Genomic DNA, 18,897 nt, shown 5'->3' with positions numbered 1-18,897 from the left:
ATCATAGCGTGTGCACGAACCCTCCCTCCCCACGCCAAAATGGGCGAGACAGAAGCGGAAGGTGGTTCTTAAAGAGACAGAGGCCAATTTCAAGGCATTTAGAAGAGGAAATGATGAGAAGATAAGTTTATTTTCTGTTTAAACATTAAAAACAGCATTTTAATAACAGCTAAAGGTGACATAGATACTTTATTATGGTATAGTATTTAAATGTATGCCTGAGGAACACATAATATTGCCCCTTTAAGGTTGTTTTTGAAATCCAAGTTGCAGACAGAACACGCCTCGAACTCGGAGTCAAAAATATAAGATGCTTTAATCAAAATAAACCACTGAAGTGGCAGCCGAAATCTCTGGGGAAACGAATACTGGTACTCAAGGTACTCAATGCATAACTGCCCTACTGACACAAAGACACACAATATATATAGACACTAATGAAATGAAATGACAAACACCAGTGAGGAGGACAAGCAGAATTAGGAAGAGCTGGGGTCAGATTTATAAAGGATTGCATGGAAACCATACTAAAAGTAAACGTACGGCCAAAAGGCGAAAATGGCGTACGCCAAAAAAAATTGAGATTTATAAAACCGTGCCTACGCATGTTTCATTGCAATTTCCCTTTATAGATCACAGCTGTGCCTCATAATTTACACACAAGGTCCCACCTCAGGTTCTACCCTCTACACGCCCACACTCAACCATAAACAGTCAATGCAAAGTACCTCATGAATGTTAAGATGTATTTAAATCAGTCAGCTGATCAATGTCAAAAAGAAGTGATTGGCCGGTTCAGACGCTCCTTCGTGCGTCTGGAGGACGACAGGTGCTGAAAGCTGCTCACGTGAACAGATTGTAATTGACACMGATTTTCCCTCAGTTTGCAGGTTTACAGACGTTTAGAGTAATCTAATGATTTATTTCAACAACTCAGCTTCAAGTTAATTTCTTCACAGAGGATGATAAGAACAATAAATTAAATTAAATAAGTCAGATAAAGTTAAGTTCACCGCTCTTCTTCCCCGTCCTCCCTCTCTCTGCTGTGTTATCTGCGGCAGACACCCCCCCCCACTCGCTGCGCGTGACAAATGCGGTTTTTAAAAAGTGAACTTTTTATAACATGCAAACCGGCGTACCCAAAGCGTGACTTTTGCTGTCGTGCTGTTGAAATGTCTCTTGTCAGGGAGGGGTCTGTGAGTCAGGGTCGTGAGAAGGAGGAAAGAAATTATTGAGTTGCGTGAACTTTTATTTAAGATTTAAGTTTTTTTTATTTCAAAGCTCCTTCTGGCTCAGCAGCAGAAGCATAAATATTACTGTTAAGAAAGCTGATGATAAAGCTAAATAAAAATCTAAGTCTGATTCTGAAGGTAAATTAAATATCTGACAGTGATCATTACACAGTGTGGCTCTAATTCYTCRCTTCACCATCTGTGTCGCAGTTTCCCGTCTCCAAAATGAGYGTATGCATGGGTCAAAGCTGGCGCACCGCACATTTTCACGTCAAGTTTGGATTTTATAAATCACAACCTTGGCGTGAAAAGTGGCATACACAAGTTTCTTGGCTCATATTGTGCGTACGCCAGTTTTATAAATCCGACCCCTGGAGAGGAACACAGAGGTTTAGGTAACACAGACACGTGAGGAAAATGAGCATAAAAAGGAAAATAAGAGAAAACACAAACCCTCACAACTTTTTATATATATGGTTTTTGTTTGGTTTCGGTTTGAAGGATACAACTTTAATTCTGACCCAACTGAGAAACTGACAGCTTGTTTCTCAGAGTCAAGATCCAGGTGGATTTCTTCTGATTCAGAACAACTCTAATCATTTATGTCAACCCCTTTGGACATTTCCCTTTATGCTGACCTTCAGAAATCCATACATTTCACCAAAAATCTGTTGTACTCTCACACAATACAACTTGGCAGAGGGTAGGAGGCAACTTACCATTTCACCAACAGGTCAGCTCTGAGACGTGAAATAAATTTCATGTTCCACCATGCAAAATGGTGGAAAATCCTTGCAGTTTACAGACAATTTCTACAACTTGATATACAGTGTTGTTCCAATCTAAAAAAAATTGAATCRGTTAATATGTTTGGAAGTTTTTACATTTCTGTCAGCTTTTCCTTTTAAATATTTGTTCACAAAGAATTTTATGAACATTTTCAGTCACAAATAGTGGCAGCAGCAGCTACCTGTAGCACTTTGTACAACCTGGGGCACTTCATGCAACAACAGTATGTCTGCTGGAATAACAGAGTAATGAAAAGGAGTGACGGCAGTGTAATGGTCTTTGTCCCACGCAGATGAGCTGCTAACTGGTTTTAGTTAAAAATGTATCTAGAACAGGTAAGTTATTATTACTTCAGAAATTTTTAACTAACCCTCACTGCTGAAGTCAAAAGGTCACTAATTTAATCTCACAGTCACATCTGTGGTCAGTGTCTGTTATATACTTTGTCTAACAGTTAGCCTGATCTGTACTTTTTATGGTGATATTTCAGTCTTTGTAGTAAATTATCTAATACTATAAACCCAKATAGCTTTGATTTGGCATTCATCCTCGAAGTTCAGAAAAGTTTGGAACTACGGATGGAACACATAAACTGTTGATGTCTCACGGTATTAAAATATTTTCGCTACCTGCCAGCACTCCATTTTCCCTTCAACCTGCCTGTGAATGTTGCTAAGCAAAACAATTACTTATAACCCACACTATACCCCACTGTAATTTACAGCACTGTAAATTACACTGGACCACGTGTTGTATGCAATCTGTGCCAGATCCCATCCAGATGCCCTTGCTCCTTGATGACAGTGTGACTCAGCTCAGATGTCTTATCAGCCTCCTCAGACCCGCCAGACAGAGATTGCTCAGTATTGTTTTTGTGTAGCTTTTAGGAGAAAGAGTTGGACCAGAGGCAAAATACGTTTCGTGTGTTTCTATGGMTAATACAAGTACAACAAGGAGCCAATTAAATGCATCAACTGATGCATCATTTCACATGAGGCATTTTGGCAGACTGGACAACTCCTTTCCTGAAAAACACTCAGTGATGGTTACTGTGCTACTGCCTTCATCAAATCATGAAGCACTTTACAGCAACTTTCTAGTCTGAAATAAATTACAACCAAGGAAACTTTGAATCATTTGGTAATAAAGGGTAATAAAGACACAACTGTAGACTCGGAACTAAGTGACACATAGTTGACCCCTTTTGGCCCACTGACTGCTGACTGYTTAGTCTGGAAAACACCCCGTGTACAAAAGTTCAAGCCTATCGTGGAAAATTACTAAAAGAAAAGTTATTTAAAAATACGTAGTTACTAAAATGTAAGAAAATATTTGTTTGGTAGAATATTTCTTTGTTGTAACAATGCTTCTTTGTGTAGGGGTCACCTCGAGTGAAGAAACAAGATTTACTTCCTCGAAGCAGGCCTTGGACAGGCCTGACGAGAGGAAAGGAACTCTGTCACAAACTGAACTCTATTTAGGCCATGACAGGTCATTCTAACTGTGGAAGAGAACCCGTCAGTTCTCTTAATCAGATAATGGACTCTAATAGACTAAGAGAAATCACTGCAAAACATTTATGATGATTAATTAACATTTCTGTTTTATAATCAGTTTTGAACCTTCTGTTAGTCCAGATAAATGAAAGATTTTCTCAGGAAAAATCCACAATTATATTACTGTGTTCACAGTAAAATAAAACAGGGATTTACATAAAAACACAATGAAAACATTGTAATCAGATTCTCTGTGATTTTTTTATACCAGTATTAATCTTTAAGGCACAATAAAAGAAAAGAAGTGGTTCCACTTTTCCTGTGACAGTCATTATCATGATTTAACAAATGCATAAACATTCTTAGTTAAACAACAATGAATCACGAACAGAAGAGATTGTTCTGTCCATTATCTGATTAAGAGAACTGAGGGGTTCTCTTCCACGGTTAGAATGACCTGTCATGGCCTAAATAGAGTTCAGTTTGTGGCAGAGTTCCTGTCCTCTCGTCAGGCCTGTCCGAGGCCTGCTTCGAGGCAGTAAATCTTGTTTCTTCACTCGAGGTGACCCCTACATTTGCAAAAATCTTATACTGGGCACCTGATTGGCAGTACCTGGGGGTACCAGAACCTTAAAACAAGTGTAAATAGAAACAGCAAAATAAGATGTTTGGCAGAGAAGATTTGGGAAATATTTTATGTGCACCTATGTACTCAGCTCTACTGCTCATKGCACAAATRCATGTTCCTTACAAAAGTGGCACCATTTAAAAGGGAAATTAACAGGCTTTCCACTGGTAATGATTTATTGTCAAGAAACMTTGCTACAACAAAGAAATAATCTACCAAACACAAATATACTTATTTTTGTGCTAAGTTTCTATGAAATAAAAATTTCACTAGAGGTTGACAATATAGTGCACCATAAATTACATTTCAGACACCTAGTTTTAGTCATTTATTTTTTATTTTATCTTTTTTAGTGCCATTAAACTAAACAGACAAGTGAGCTTTTATTATATTTATATTTGGACACTTTTACAGCCCATGCCAAGTTTTCATTTTATTTAGAGTTTTACCTTCAGATATAAGATAATTAATTATATTAAGATTTATGACGATGTGTTGGGTAATTGATCAATTTTAATGTGAAACCAGSTTCATCTTGTGTTTTGGGTGATGAGCATCAGACAATCACCTGAGTGAAAAAAACAAGATTTTGACATGCCTGAGATGAGTAACTTGTAACCACACTGTATTTTAATTTTACTCACTCAAACTAAAATTCAGCATTAAACAAAAACACGTTTACTTTAACTGTTGGGGAAAATATATATATTTTTGTTATTTAGAGCATAATAAAACTGGTTTTTAGTTTGGCTACATGACTTTTAGGGTGGGGGTTGAGGGATGAATAAACTGCCTCCTATTTAAACACTAAGACTTATCCTTGGTAGATAGAAGTAAATACATATATCACTGAGTGCCCCCTGGAGTTCTTATCTGTGTTTTGTAATGTTCTGGCAGTTTCTTATGATAGTGCRTGCTCTTAAAAAGTCGGCACGAGGAGGTAGAAAATTTATTAAAGTGAAGTGTAGGCTTGGCTGCTGCTTTGTCTCTGYTTTTTACTCTGATTTTAGAAGACTTTCTGTATAAAGATAAAAGATATACTATCTGACCTTATATTCGTGCGTGTGGTACAACTGCATGCTGCCAACTCTGGCTGCTTTACTCATCAGGGTTCTGTGCATTTGTCTCTATATGTAACTGAAAGGTGGTAGAGCTGTTGCCGCTTAGCAAGAAGGTTGCCGGATCGAATCCCGGCCAGRGACCTTTCTGGGTAGAGCTTGCATGTTTTCTCTGTGCATGTATGGGTTTGCTCAGGGCACTTCGGTTTCCTCCCACAGACCAAAAGCATGCATGTTAGGCTCATTGGCAACTCTAAATTGTCAGTAGGTTGTTTGTCTCTAAAGSTCCCTGTGATGGACTTGCAACCTGGTCAGGGTGTTTGTACTGTGACTGCTGAACATAAGGCCTTTTTGAACCGCAAGACCCGGAACGGACCGGCCCKACTTCAAAACCAGGTTCAATGTGTTTACATTTGCCTTTTTTTACCTTGATTTCTGGAACTGCGAAATTACATCAGCTACTGTTGCCCATTGATTGGTTCACTGACCGGGGTGGTCACATCACACAGATTAATTTTATGTGAATCATTTGCAAAGACTGTAATGTTTTTTTTTTAACACAAGTTCAAATACACAACAACTGTAGCAAGCTACCAAACAGCAACAAGCTAACATTAGCTTAACATCCTCCGTCGTCTTGCCCTCTTGTCTAAAGTGTCATACTGCTGGATTGTCCGATACAGTCTTCTCTACTTTTCCTCCGAGTTTGATGTCATCCAGCATTGTTGTGTTGCAAATAAAACAAAGTAAGGTTTGCCCATTTTTAATATGATGGTCCTGCCCACATTGAGGTGGCAATAGATAGGTAGAATAAGGCCAGGCTGACTGGGGGCTGGACAAAAAGTGACCCAGAAAGAAAGAAGCAAGTAAAGATAATGGATTGATGTTCATGAAAATACTTATTAACCCTAACTTGAGACCTGGTCTTAAATATATTAYATGCACTCCTCTTGGAGGAGAGATGAAACGTTTCACTAAAGAAGAACCCATCTAGAGGACCTACCGGTACTTATTTTTTTTATTATTATTTTTCTACCTGGATTACTGAGATGAATCAGGACATACTGTATATGTGATTAAATGAAGGAACGGTCTGGTTATTAATGTTGTAATGGTTAAAAAATAATCATCAGGTTATGCAAGTCTGTATGCATGACCTACGTAGACTATAAAATTAATGAGAAAATTAATGTACACATAGTGACTGGGGTGGAGCTCAGTTGTTGTTGCTATTAAGTGTTTACTAAGAAATGRAATGATTAAATAGATTCATTCATGCCATGGCTGCTGAGCAGGAAAATAACATTTGTTTCTTGGTTTAGAGATAAATTCTTTTGAAGTCTAGAGAAAACAACAGAAATCTTCTCAGCAGCTGCTCTCTATCTCCCTGCACAAGTAGGATCTGTAGAATATCTTCATCAGATCATCAGACAAAGCCAAAAGTGCCTTTGGCATTCTGCACGTATACTCCCATGTTGTTTGCACTTTGAGGAAACCCTTACGATTGAAAGGAAAACATTAAAATGGCKTTTATCGTGGTGCGTTTCAGATTAAATGTAATTTAAATTCCACAAATGTTGTGCCACTGTGTAGTTTTTCAAGAAGGACTTGTGTACTAACCAGTGCATTGTATGAAGTAACTTTAGGAAGARCTATTAACCAGTGATGCAGTGCATAACTAATAAAATTTGTCTACTAGTGGTAGTCAGAGGTCAGCGAATAAAGCAGCCTCTCTTGCTGAGTTATATTCAATGAATCGATTTGTCACATTGAGAATGTCAAAAGCAGCAGTACTTCTGAATCTTCATTCAGAGTGGAGGCAGATTAAACTGGGATGAAGGTCTCAGGCCATTAATCAGCATAGCAGATTCAATGTCTCCATCTATTTAAGACATTTAAACCAGGTAATATCTATTTCTAATTTACGGCCACAAAAACGCATCAAGCTACACAGTAATCAATCTTAAATAACTGTCCGCTATTGCCTCTTACTCTGTGTCACTTGTTTATGCTTGCCGCAACTTAAAAGTGTTCTGTAACTGAAGCCTACTGTCAGTACTAGACAAAGCTGACACCCTATTAGAGGATCAGGTCTGTCTTTGGGTCTTCTTTCTTTAGGGGGTCATTTATCTCTGACTGAAGGCAAACAAAACACCTGGTTCTTTTTTTTTTTTTTTTTTTTTTTTTTTTTTTTTTCAGGGGAGAGCGCGAACGCAGTCCCCCACTATCAGAAATTATGCAGTCGAGATTCCCACATGTGGGGAATTCGCAAGGGTCAGTACAGCCGGAGTGCAATGGCTGGACCTCATCCTGGGTGAACCACCTTCATGATCATGGTATCTCCCCTGCCAGGTAAAAATATATATATAAAAAACACCTGGTTCTAATGCTTTTATCAGTGATTTGTGCAAACGCCAACTCTGGCGTTATATGCTTGAAAAGGGAGTGTATTCATCAGTGTGTGTCAGTAATTTCTTAATAAGGCAAGGATAGTGTAGCTCAGACTTGGTCTATTTTATGTACCATTTGTATGAATTATTGCCTGAAGTATCGAATGSAGCACTGTCTCAGGTGGAATCAGGATTATTGGACAACTAGACCATTTGTTTAAATGAGAGAGAGCATGTCTTCCAGGTCATCTGTAGAACTCCTCACTTTTACTACTCCACAGAGACTTTTGCTAAGACGGAAAATTAAGAGTGATTTAAGAGTAGAATTTCTTACTTTTACCATGCTTTGGACATGGATAAAAAACATATATAAATAAAATATACTGAACTCTTTATACTGTCATTAAACACTATCAGTCCCGGAACTCCAACTTGAATATTTTTTACAAGTTTSTTATTTGAGCCAGACTGTCTGATAAACTGGCAGTCTTGGGCCAGTCAACTGGGTTTTCTGAATATCATATAAATGGGGATGTCTCGCAGGAACTGAAGCAGTTCACATCCAGAATGAAGATGTGCTACTACTCTAAGTCTGTGGCCATGGTTCTTAWCCAGACAGGATGAGTTGTCACCTCTGAGTTGGGAATTATTGCCGTAGGTGGAGGGGTTCACATGTTATTGGGTCTTATTCAGAAGTAGGGGTAGAATGAAGTGGAATATTGATGGATCTAGCAAGTATGCATTCTTGACATATCTCACCAGTAAAAGACCTTGGGGCAGATCTTGGTCTCGCTGGGCACATAATTTCTCAAATGACTTGGGAACACCTGCAAGCCCCCAAAGGAGGTATCTAGGAAGAGGAAGGTCTGGAAATTTATGCTTAGGATGTTCCATTTGCAACTTATTCTTGGATAAATAACAAAGAAATGCTCGATARATAATAAACAGATTTTATTACATCAGAAAGTCCCATCAGATTCAGGCAGAGCCATCCCACCCAGAACATCAGCTGTTTGAACTCTGCCCTCTTGAAGTCAATACAGGGCCCCAAAAATATGAACAAATGGACAGTTTTTATGCTAGAGCCATAACTCTGTTTAATCGTAGAAAACACTGCATTATTACTAAACTCTTATTGTCTCATGTTTATGACTTTAAGGCTTTTTATGTTTTGTTTCAATAATAATAAAAAAAACGTTTATAGTGTGAACCAAACAAGGCTTTCTCAAAAGTTGAGAAATAAAATGTTTGTTCACAGTCTTAGTTTCTTCAAAGGATCATTAAAGTTAAAAGAAACGATTTTAAGTTATAATGGAATGATTTAGGTAGTGTACTACCCAAATCATTTTAGGATTTACACCCTACGTTCTTATAACAAAGTTATAAGGATGTATTTTAGCAAGGATCTCTTATTTTCAGTAAATACTTCTTTAATGCAAAAATTAACGGACAACACAATAAATGAAGTGACTCAGTGAATTTTGATTCGATCCATCAATAAATGCGACCATTTATTTACATAATCAAACAAAATCACTACAGTACAGTTAATTGTGAGCAATCTATTTCCTATAAAAAGTTTAAGAATCAATAACAATTCAAATTGCATCTAAACTTAATTGTTCATCAATTCAGCACTTAAAGACAGCAAATGTCAAGCTTAGGTTTTGAAAACCAGACATTTGAGGCAAATGACTTAGATTTGCCAAGGTAAATGTTTAAGAGAAAGGAGGAAAGTAAGATAGTTAGTTCCTAACTTGTAATCTTATCTTTAAAAATGTGGGAAACCAGAGGCAAGGTATCTCTCTCTCTCGACGTCCGTCAGACCAGCGACACTTAGTAACAAAGCCAGCATTACCCGTGAGTTGACCGTTGAGTCACGATTCAGGTAGTAAGAGAGGTCGAACAGTGAGCAAGGCAAATTCCCAGTTCCTTACTTGCTTGGACCATCCAGGCACAAGTTACTCCTTCAGCCAAACTGGATCCCTGTTCCAAAAATAAAACTTGCTCCCCACAGGAAGTCAAGACAAAGTTGCTTTATGAGCTTTGAGCTCTTGGTGGACACACCAAGTGTTGGTCGTATCTGGCCATGTGGTTCCCCGTTGGCAATAAAGGGTAGAACAACACAGTCCCAAGTTCGCTGGTTCTCCTGGAGGAGAGCAGCTGTTAGTGTTGACGGAAGGGTGTCCTTCTCCTTCTACTGTTCATGCAGAAACTGTTAGTTACTAAAGAACAAGACTGGTTCCGCCCTGAGTCGATAGAAGGCCAGACTTATCTAACATAATTATTGCTTCTGTGTATTTCAGAACCAAACATATCATGACCTGTTTAGTTATTTTCTGAAAACTCTTTAACTGAAAGAATGAATTACTTCAAACTCAAASATTTGCAGTACAATTCAGACAAATAAAACATTGATGTTTCATCAACTTAAACCATAATGGTTAGTTTGGTTAAGTAAAATATTTCCACAGAAAAATCCATGCACAGCTGAAATCATACTGAGTGAGAAAAGATGTGTTCCCTTTTGTCCTGTAACTTGACAAACATTGTTTCAGGATTATCAAAATGCATCTAAACTTTGAGTTAAGAGAAAAATAAATCAAATAAAAAAGATTATTCTGTTTATTATCTGATTAAAAAAAGAGAATGTCTCTTTTATGGTTAAGATGACCGGTCATGGCCTAAATTAAGTTCTAAGTGGAACAGAGTTTTTGTCCCTTTAAATGCCCATCAAAGGCCTGAGGTCCAAGACACTTTCCTTAATATTTCACTCGAGGTGACCCCTACATACTAGGGTTGGGTATAATCATATTGTGTGCAATTAATCATCAGAGAAACATTAATCAATTACTTTTTTGGCACGTCACGGTTAATACGATTAATGCCACCAGGCAGACTGATGGGAGATTTCTCCAGTCTGTCCACTTGGTGCCTCTCTCTGCTTCAAATATGATGAACATTAAAAAAAAGTTCTATAATTTATTTATCTATCAACATAATTAAAAAAAATGATGTATAGCCTAAAGTCTGTAATTTTGACACAATTTGGAACAGATTTTTACGAAAGGCAAATGTTTCCCTCTAAATTGGTCATTTGACTAGGACATAAGTGTGTCCAGGGCCTCCAGGGAATTCATCGTCAAATTAATCGTTGTTGGCTAAATACCACAATTAATTGTGATTAATTTTTTTTGCCAATATTACCCAATCCTACTACATTCACCAAAAATAAAAATGTGCCAATTTTTGCTAAAATGCAGCTAAGTCTAGCTAAAAAGAGCTCATTATTATTTAACAAACAGTTAAAATCATGAAGACTTGCATTTAGGTTTTAAGTGTTTATYATTGGTCCTGTTTTACATTAGCAGCTGTTTTATAACCAGAAGTAAAATGCAACTGTCATCATTTAAACTTCTACTACTCCTTCATAAACACAGAGGCTGTCCACAGCAGGTGCGAGTTGACCCTGCAATAGAAAATGGATGTTATGTAAAATGACTTTTTCATGTAATACTGTAGTATGGATTTTTTCTCCTTTCAGAGAAACAGACATTTGTTCTGTAAACATGATGTCTCAGTAGTTTTCAAACTCCAAAACAYATTACGGCAAAGACTGATTCACCCGAAAAATCCGGTCCCCCAGCACAGACAGAGTAAATGATGTGWATGTTGTTAAGTGCCAGGARGACTGTGACCAGTTATACATCGGGGAAACAAAGCAGCCATTTTTCAAAAGGATGGCCCAGCACAGAAGAGCAACATCATCAGGTCAGGACTSTGACTGCTCTGGCCTATAGATGAGAGTAAACTGCACTCTTTCAGGGATGAAGATGTTCTCATCATTGATAGAGAGGAACACTGGTTTGAGARAGGAGYAWAGGAAGCCATATTTGTGAAATCACAAAACGTTAAACAATGGTGGAGGCCTCCATGTCCAGTTGTCCCCCTCTTACAATGCTGTTATTGCAAGTATGACTCAGCCCTCTGTGAAAAATAGATGATAATCTGGGCACTGCAGACCTATTGTTAGGTTGAGTGTCCACTTGTCCTTWTTTWAAWTTTTCTACCTGGATTACTGAGGTGCATCAGGACATTATGACTTTATTTTCATTGTTAAAAAAAAAAAAATGTTGTAGTGTGGCCCTAATACTCCATCTCACTTTCTACTCAATGTTTAAATCAAGTAAGGAGCAGTTTCCTTCTTTTTCATTTCAACCTATTTTTATTCAGGTTTCTCTAAGTTAATAGAAAAAAACTATCCAATATGATAGAGTTTAGTTGTGGTTGAATGAGAAGTATAAATATGCACCATTTGGGCAGCTGTGGCAGAGTGGTTAGGGGAGTCATCCTGGAAYCGGAAGGTCACCGGTTCGATCCCCTGTCCAGCTCTCTCAGTTGTTGTGTCCTTGGACAAGATACTTAACCCTCTGATGTGTGTCCCATCAGTGTATGAATGTGATTGGCACTGATTAGTCTCCATAGATGATTGTACATGTTAGCTTTGCAGGAGATCTAGTRGAGGGCTGTGTGAATGGGTAAATGAGGGCACATATTGTAGTGTGAAGCGCTTTGAGTAGCCTGGTTGGGTAGAAAGGTGCTATACAAGTACAGTCCATTTACCATTTACCATTCAGCACGCTGTTGGTTTGTATGATCCATCACACCTGCACATGACACAAATCATGTCTCACTCTAGCAGGACATAGCAGATGTATATAGCCTCATATAAAGATGACTGTGGCAGAAATGCAGAATATATTACAGTATGCAGCTGAAACAAGTAGAMTACTTCAACCCAACGTTTAGTCATTATAGCATTTAGAAAAATGTTTTTAGGGAGGTGGGGTTGTGTACTTTAGAACCCTGAGGCACAGCCTAAACTTTTGTCCTTTTTCATTACTTTTACCTTTGTACTTTAAGTAGCTTTAAATTCAGTACTTTTACACAAAAGCTTGAGCTAATCCTTCAACTACTACAGAAATCGTTTTAAACCTATTTTATACTTCTACCTGAGTAATGAACATACACGTCAACCCTTTCGTATGTTTACCTGTGCACTGATTTTCAAAGATTTGTAATTATTTTTACAAAAATCCATTGCACTCTCACATGATACAAGCACACAGGGGGTGGTGGTGGTGGTCAGGAAGTGGTCAGAGYGGCACAACACATCCCACCCCTTCCTCCTACTCGCAGAAAGGAACAGTCCGAGGATGCGCATTGACTGAGAAATATTGATTTTGTAGCAACACAATTGCTGTGGTGCTACAGAGTGGGTTGGGAGGTGATTATTTAATTTTATTTAGTGATCATTTTAAGTCCTACAGACTCTGAGACTAAAAGTAAAATTAAAGCCGAGTTTTTGAAAAAATCTATATGGCCATATATGAGCAAAATGGAGGAACATCCAAGTAGTTTATGGACAGTCTGAACAAGTTGACATGTATGAATGAATGTGAATATTTTTGACACCACTGTTCACTGTTGTAGCAATGCTCTGTTTACATGCAGGTGTTCTCGTTTTTGTTGTCACTTCTAATTACTGCACATGCAAATATCTGAACAGCTGATCGTCTTAGTGGCATGATAATTTTTTTTCCTGCAGTATGTTGATATTATCTTTCCAATAATGCAGATATTTCCATTCTGGGTGCGGAATGATGACAACTTAGAAGATGATTACTTTCAAGAACTATGACACTGCTTTATTTTATTATTATTTTTTGCATGTCTTTAGCCTTTTGGAGGAGACGGCTGGTGTGACACTATCAACAACAGGGCCTACTGCCAGTACGATGGTGGAGACTGCTGCCCGTCCACACTCTCCACTAAAAAGGTACTGATTTCCATCCCTCTGTTACAGTCAGATTTATTTTCTCCACTTGGTTTTAGGTTTGATTCCAACAACTTAGGCTCAAAATGAAGCTCTGCGGCTGAAGCTGGATTCAGAGGGACATTCTTCCTGTTTGCAGTTGTAGGAATTAGTCTGCTTTGGCACCAGCACCGTGCCGCGACGCAGGAGACTTCAGCTAAGCAAATAAACACAGATCCCTGCTACTTTCCCCTCTCTCCTGTTAGCGACTGTGCCTCTTTAGTCTTCTGCACTTAAAACAACAGAGGAGATTTGTGCCTTCCAGCTTTTCCACTCAGATTGTAAATAAGCAGCTTTTCATCACCTCAGTGCTGCTGTAGGTGCTTTCATGAAGCTGTTGCACCTCTGCARGCTTTGTCACTCGGGGTTAGGATGCTGGACTTTTTATCTTTACTTAATCAGTTTACCGGCCAACCAAGCTCTCTGCTTCGTGCTCACTGTGATATACACATGTATCAAGTGTCACTAATTGTGCTGAATGTTTAGTGCACATGTTGGGTGGCTGAAGGAAATGGTTTGAATAATAATGAGCAGGTCAGGCGGGCTGCTTGTTCCCTCAGCTGCTCCTGGATAAACACATCTTTCTTCCTATTTTTCCGTGCTTTCATGAGAACGTTTCTCCTGTGGGGACGTTTGGGAAGTATCCCCCCTCCCCATCAACCCTCCTCTTTTTTTTTTTTTTGCTCTCTCTCCAATATACCCTCGTTGGCTACTGTACAACCACATATTCACAACACTCATTCAGGGGGCCGCGCCTAATAATTCCTCTGGTCTACAGTTGGCCGAGCCTCGGCTGTCTCCTCCGTGTCCTCAGCACGCCATGACTCACTGGCAGCTCCTTCCTAATGGAGAAAGAGTTCAGCGAGTCTGTAGCTGCCGTCATAATAAATGAGCTGCCAGACTGCCACTAACTGCTCTTTTACAGGGGAAAGAGAGGTGGGGGGTATAAGTGTCGGGGCAGAGAGGTGTCTGATGGTCTGCGGTTTTCTCGGCCACTGTAAAACAACAGCTCAATGAGCGGGGCTCGTTTTCAAGGAAGTGAACTCAGCCACCGTGAGTGTCAGCATCCTGACTGCCACCGCGGCTCCAGCAGAGAGAAAGGAATTGGGGAGTAAATTGAGGATTAAGGGGTCTGTTTTCAGGATGAGTTATTTCGATGCGGTGCCAACCACGCAGGTGTCAGAAATTGTGAGTTTTGACTGCACATGGCCCTCATCACATACTTTTTTTTTCTCTGCCATTCAACAAAATGAGTTTTGTTTCTCTTTGCCTCCTTTTCAATTCTTATTGATCCAAATGCTCACATACGACAAGGTGACCTTTTTGTTCTTCAAAAACACGTCTTTTCTGARCTAAAGCATGAAGCAGTCTGTGTGTGCACTTCTAAACCCTCAAACACCCTCAAAAAAGACTTGGATTTTGTTTCTGTGCATGTAGCAAAAAGAAGCTCTTCCAGAGGCTGCTAGAATGATTCAGTTTTTGTTTTTTTCTGTCTCGCCGTAATCTGACATCCTTAAAACTAAATGGAGCTGTTAGGGGAAAACATCTGAGTGCAAATTTGTCCTGAATGGGACTGCTGGTATTTTGAGCAAAGCTGGGCCTTTTTGCAGCTTGTTGAGAGCCCTCAGAGAGTCCTCAGAGAGTCGATTGCCCCGCCATCAACCCTGTCRCCCTTCAACAGAAGAAGCAATCAGCAGAGAGAGGCTGACAAGCTTCCACCTCCCACTCGACTCCTCTCTGTTGCATGCCATCATTGTTGTTTTCTTTTACATACCTCCCACTCTCATTTTTTTCCTCCGTCTCCCTTTTCTTTCTCTCTGTCCTCCCCCCCGCTGCCCCCCACACTCCTTCTCTCTGGGAGCGAATGTTTACATTTCTTGCAACAGACTGCTTCACGGGGCACYAGAGTTTATTTTGCAACCTGTGGTGATGGCTCGCTTCCTAGACGAGAGCTGGCAGCCTCGTGTTGTTGATTCCTAACATGTGTTCATCCGTTCACCTCCACGGTGGTGCCTTCCTCCCTCCCTCGGCCCCCCTGAAGACCAAACGAGGGTTTTCTTGCCTTTCAAAGGCTACGTTGAAGCCTTTGACATGCGCTTTATCGGCCCTCTGGGAGCCATCGAGGGTCTCTTTGAAACCGTGAAGACAGGCAGCGAGTTTTAACGGGTGCTTTCCTCTCAGCACAAACACAACCGTCAGGCAAATGTAACTTTTATTGTCTGCTTTTCCCATTCAGKTTTATGGTTGTTGCTACGGTTGAAATGTCACAACTCTGCTGGAAGACCCTCTTACTGGGTGTTACCAAACACTTTTTGTAATGCTCTGGTCCAAATCCACTTATTCACAGTATTAAAGACGTAACCTTCGTTAAAACGCTGCAGTCATTTGGGTCAAACCTCGTTAGTGAGGTTATACACAGTCTCATCAGTCTCATATAATGTGAGAAATCTTGCTCAGAGTGCGTACAGAGGATGACTCTCAGCTACTACCACACCAAACATTAGCTCAATATTTGTAAAATGGGCTAGTTATAGCCATTTGACTAATGCCAATTAGCTGTGGTGGTCATCTTAAATTGGGCCACCCAAAAATGTGAACAAGTTTTAGATATACCACCAATGGTTACTGTGGTTTTCGCAAAAATCTGCTCATTGGCTCATGCAATATWCTGCAAACAGACAGGCGGGGCTGACTCTAATGCTTGGTTCACACAGCAAGATAATTGTGCCCATTTTTGACCTGATTTTGGCCTTCCGACAAGTATAAGGAAGCCCTGATTATCACGATTGCTCTAAAAATAATCTTAGGAGATATTCCTGCCGTGTGTGGTGTGTTAAGAGTGATCTAGTTGGCTCAGAAGGACATTGGGACCACTCCTATCTCAAACTGTGGATATTCAACATGATTGTCCTGGCCCGTTATCCCAGCGTGTGTGTTTCCTTGAGGACAAACRAGCTCGCAGCCTGTTGAATGTGACGTGTAGCTAATAAGAAAGCGAGGTGACATGGAGGGAAATCCAAAATTCAGCAGACAAAGCAACCACCAATGTGCGCCAGAAAATCCTGTGGATGTCGGAGACGTCTTTTTGTTAAAAATAGTCCACAAACTATAACCATTGCRTYTTCCTYGTCGGCCATGTTTATTTATTCTGATTCCCCATTTGATCACAAGAGGTCTYGCAAGATTTCCAGTCTGACATCTRAATGTTCGTGGGTGAAATCCRTTTGTGTGTGGTGTGTTGTACTTTGCCGTAGCTGTAGGACCAAATCTGGTACATCTATGATTTCAATCAACATGTGTTAGGGGTCTCAGGTTTTGAAAATCATCTGACAATTTAAAATCTTCCCATGGGAACCAGGAAATTGAAGTTAATGCCAAAGCTTTAAACAAAAATATTGCACAATGCATCACACCCTGAGTTCTTGTTGGGGATGAAGCTCARCTAATAAACATAATCTTAGTCCAATATTTGTATTTGTTGAATTATAGCCACTTTTATGTTTCCTAAAGTAGGTTGTGGMAACCATTTTGATTTGRGGTGACACCAAAAGTTAATCGGCTGTACACCCAATGGTATTTATCCCTAAAATTAGCTGCATTACTATTTAACTGTTTTGTGTTTGCTTAATTATGGCAGCCTTTTTAAATGGGTTGGCTCCAGAAATTAATCAAAATCAGCGATTCAATGTTTATCATTAAAATCTTTTAACCAACATCACTCAACCACACATAAACAGTCAAAAACATTTGCCATGGCTCACTGTAGAAGGCAAAAGATCAATAAAAAGGCAGTTCTTGAAAAGAAACTCACATTTTGTGTTTTTACTCAAGTTGCAGTCTGACAGATCTCCATATGTGAAACTGATACCTGAACGTTGCTTGTTTTTCGACAGGTCATTCAGTTTGGAGCGGACTGCAGCGAGGATGAGTGCACTTGCCGCGATCCAGATGCTGACGAGAATAAGAACAAAGCCAAACATCTGGACTGATGAAGTGCTGCTGGAGGAGGAAGATGGAGAAATAAGAAGCTAAATTTGTTCTAAACATGAGTCAAATCACAAAAAAAAACACTACTATAAACAAGAACAAAAATGATTCTTCATATTTGTAATATAAAGAATGCAGTTTGAGAGATTTTATTTGTAAATCACATTAAATGGGATTTATGTTGGGTTAAATTCCTTATTTTAGYCCAGCAACATACTCATCCACATATTGTTTTCTCTCCTGAGTGAGGAAACCAAAGATTATCTCATTAGGATGAGAAAATGATTTAAAGATCAGAGCCTGACTGATCTTTAAATCTCTGCAGAAGTAAAGCCGTAATTATGAGATCTAATTACTGTTTTGATTGAACTTAAAACCATTTCTGGACTTGATTAGAGTTGGACCAGACTGAGATCTGCTCAGTGTGTGCACAATCCTCACATGGAGGGCTACAAGAGRAAACTATTTGCCCTCTATTGACGATAAAAATCTCACAGAGTCAAAATCTGTCTGCCGCAAACCAATGAGAACAGAAAAAATCCAGTCCAGCTCAGGCGTCTTTATCTCAAAGACGAAACCAAACCATCTTTGTCCATTACCAGACCAAWCAAATGGCTTCACGAATTCAGATATTCCACATGTTGAACGGTTTTGTCTGACGTGTAGCTGTTAGGTGTGAAAGAGGATATATATCTGTACAGACATATAATATAATATATTTGGATCTCCTAATGTATGTATTAGGCCACTTGTTAGCCACACAGGTCAATACTCTGTACTATTTAGCTCACATTTTAAGTCATTTAAACATGGTATTTTATCGTCCAACACTCATCTGTGGCAGTAAACCTGCAGAATGTGGACTTTTTAAATACAGTTAAATTTTAACGGATGTTCTGTAACTTCAGCTACAAACCATGAACACATTTGCTGTTCCTTCTTGCTCAGCACCACTGAAATGACTCTGCACGTCCAGATAAAGGTGTAATAATGTTGTACCTAAAACACAAAGAAATGAAATCTGAGAAGACAACGCTCTGCATCAACACATTCGTGTGTAAAAAGGCAGGTTCTGCCGGTACTAACCAGAAGTCAAAAACTTTGTCACTACATCGTATCTATAAAAGTATAATCATGTTTGTGATATTTTACTGTACTTTATACATGATGTAATAAATACCAACTTTATATGGACCTTAATTACTGACTTTTTCATTTACACTCATTCAGAAAGAAATTGCTGGTTTGTGTACACGTGTTTGTGCTGCTGAGGGCGTTGAAGGGGTCGGTGTGGATGGTTGGACCCAGAGAGCAGACTTCTCAAGAACACAAAAATGCAAACTCAAAAACTTTAAAAATAAAACAAAAAGCTGGAGAGACTTGATAGATAGATAGATAGATAGATAGATAGATAGATAGATAGATAGATAGATAGATAGATA

General features: G+C 39.2%; 1 protein-coding gene across 1 annotated transcript in view; it reads left to right on the top strand.

Moving 5' to 3' along the window:
* pappa2 (pappalysin 2) overlaps positions 1 to 18,655 on the top strand; it is a gene marked incomplete at its 5' end in the record, with an annotated part of 72,007 nt that extends 53,352 nt beyond the window's left edge. The window contains 2 exon segments of the mRNA XM_014004452.1: positions 13,334 to 13,432; positions 17,362 to 18,655. Of these exon segments, the coding sequence (XP_013859906.1) occupies positions 13,334 to 13,432; positions 17,362 to 17,457 (195 nt within the window).
* Between the last annotated feature and the right edge of the window lie 242 nt (positions 18,656 to 18,897).

The sequence above is a fragment of the Austrofundulus limnaeus genome, unplaced genomic scaffold (assembly GCF_001266775.1).
Source record: "Austrofundulus limnaeus strain Quisiro unplaced genomic scaffold, Austrofundulus_limnaeus-1.0 Scaffold24, whole genome shotgun sequence".
Taxonomy (NCBI): domain Eukaryota; kingdom Metazoa; phylum Chordata; class Actinopteri; order Cyprinodontiformes; family Rivulidae; genus Austrofundulus; species Austrofundulus limnaeus.
The sequence above is the reverse complement of the archived record's forward strand: the minus strand, read 5'-3'. Positions and strand labels throughout refer to the sequence as shown.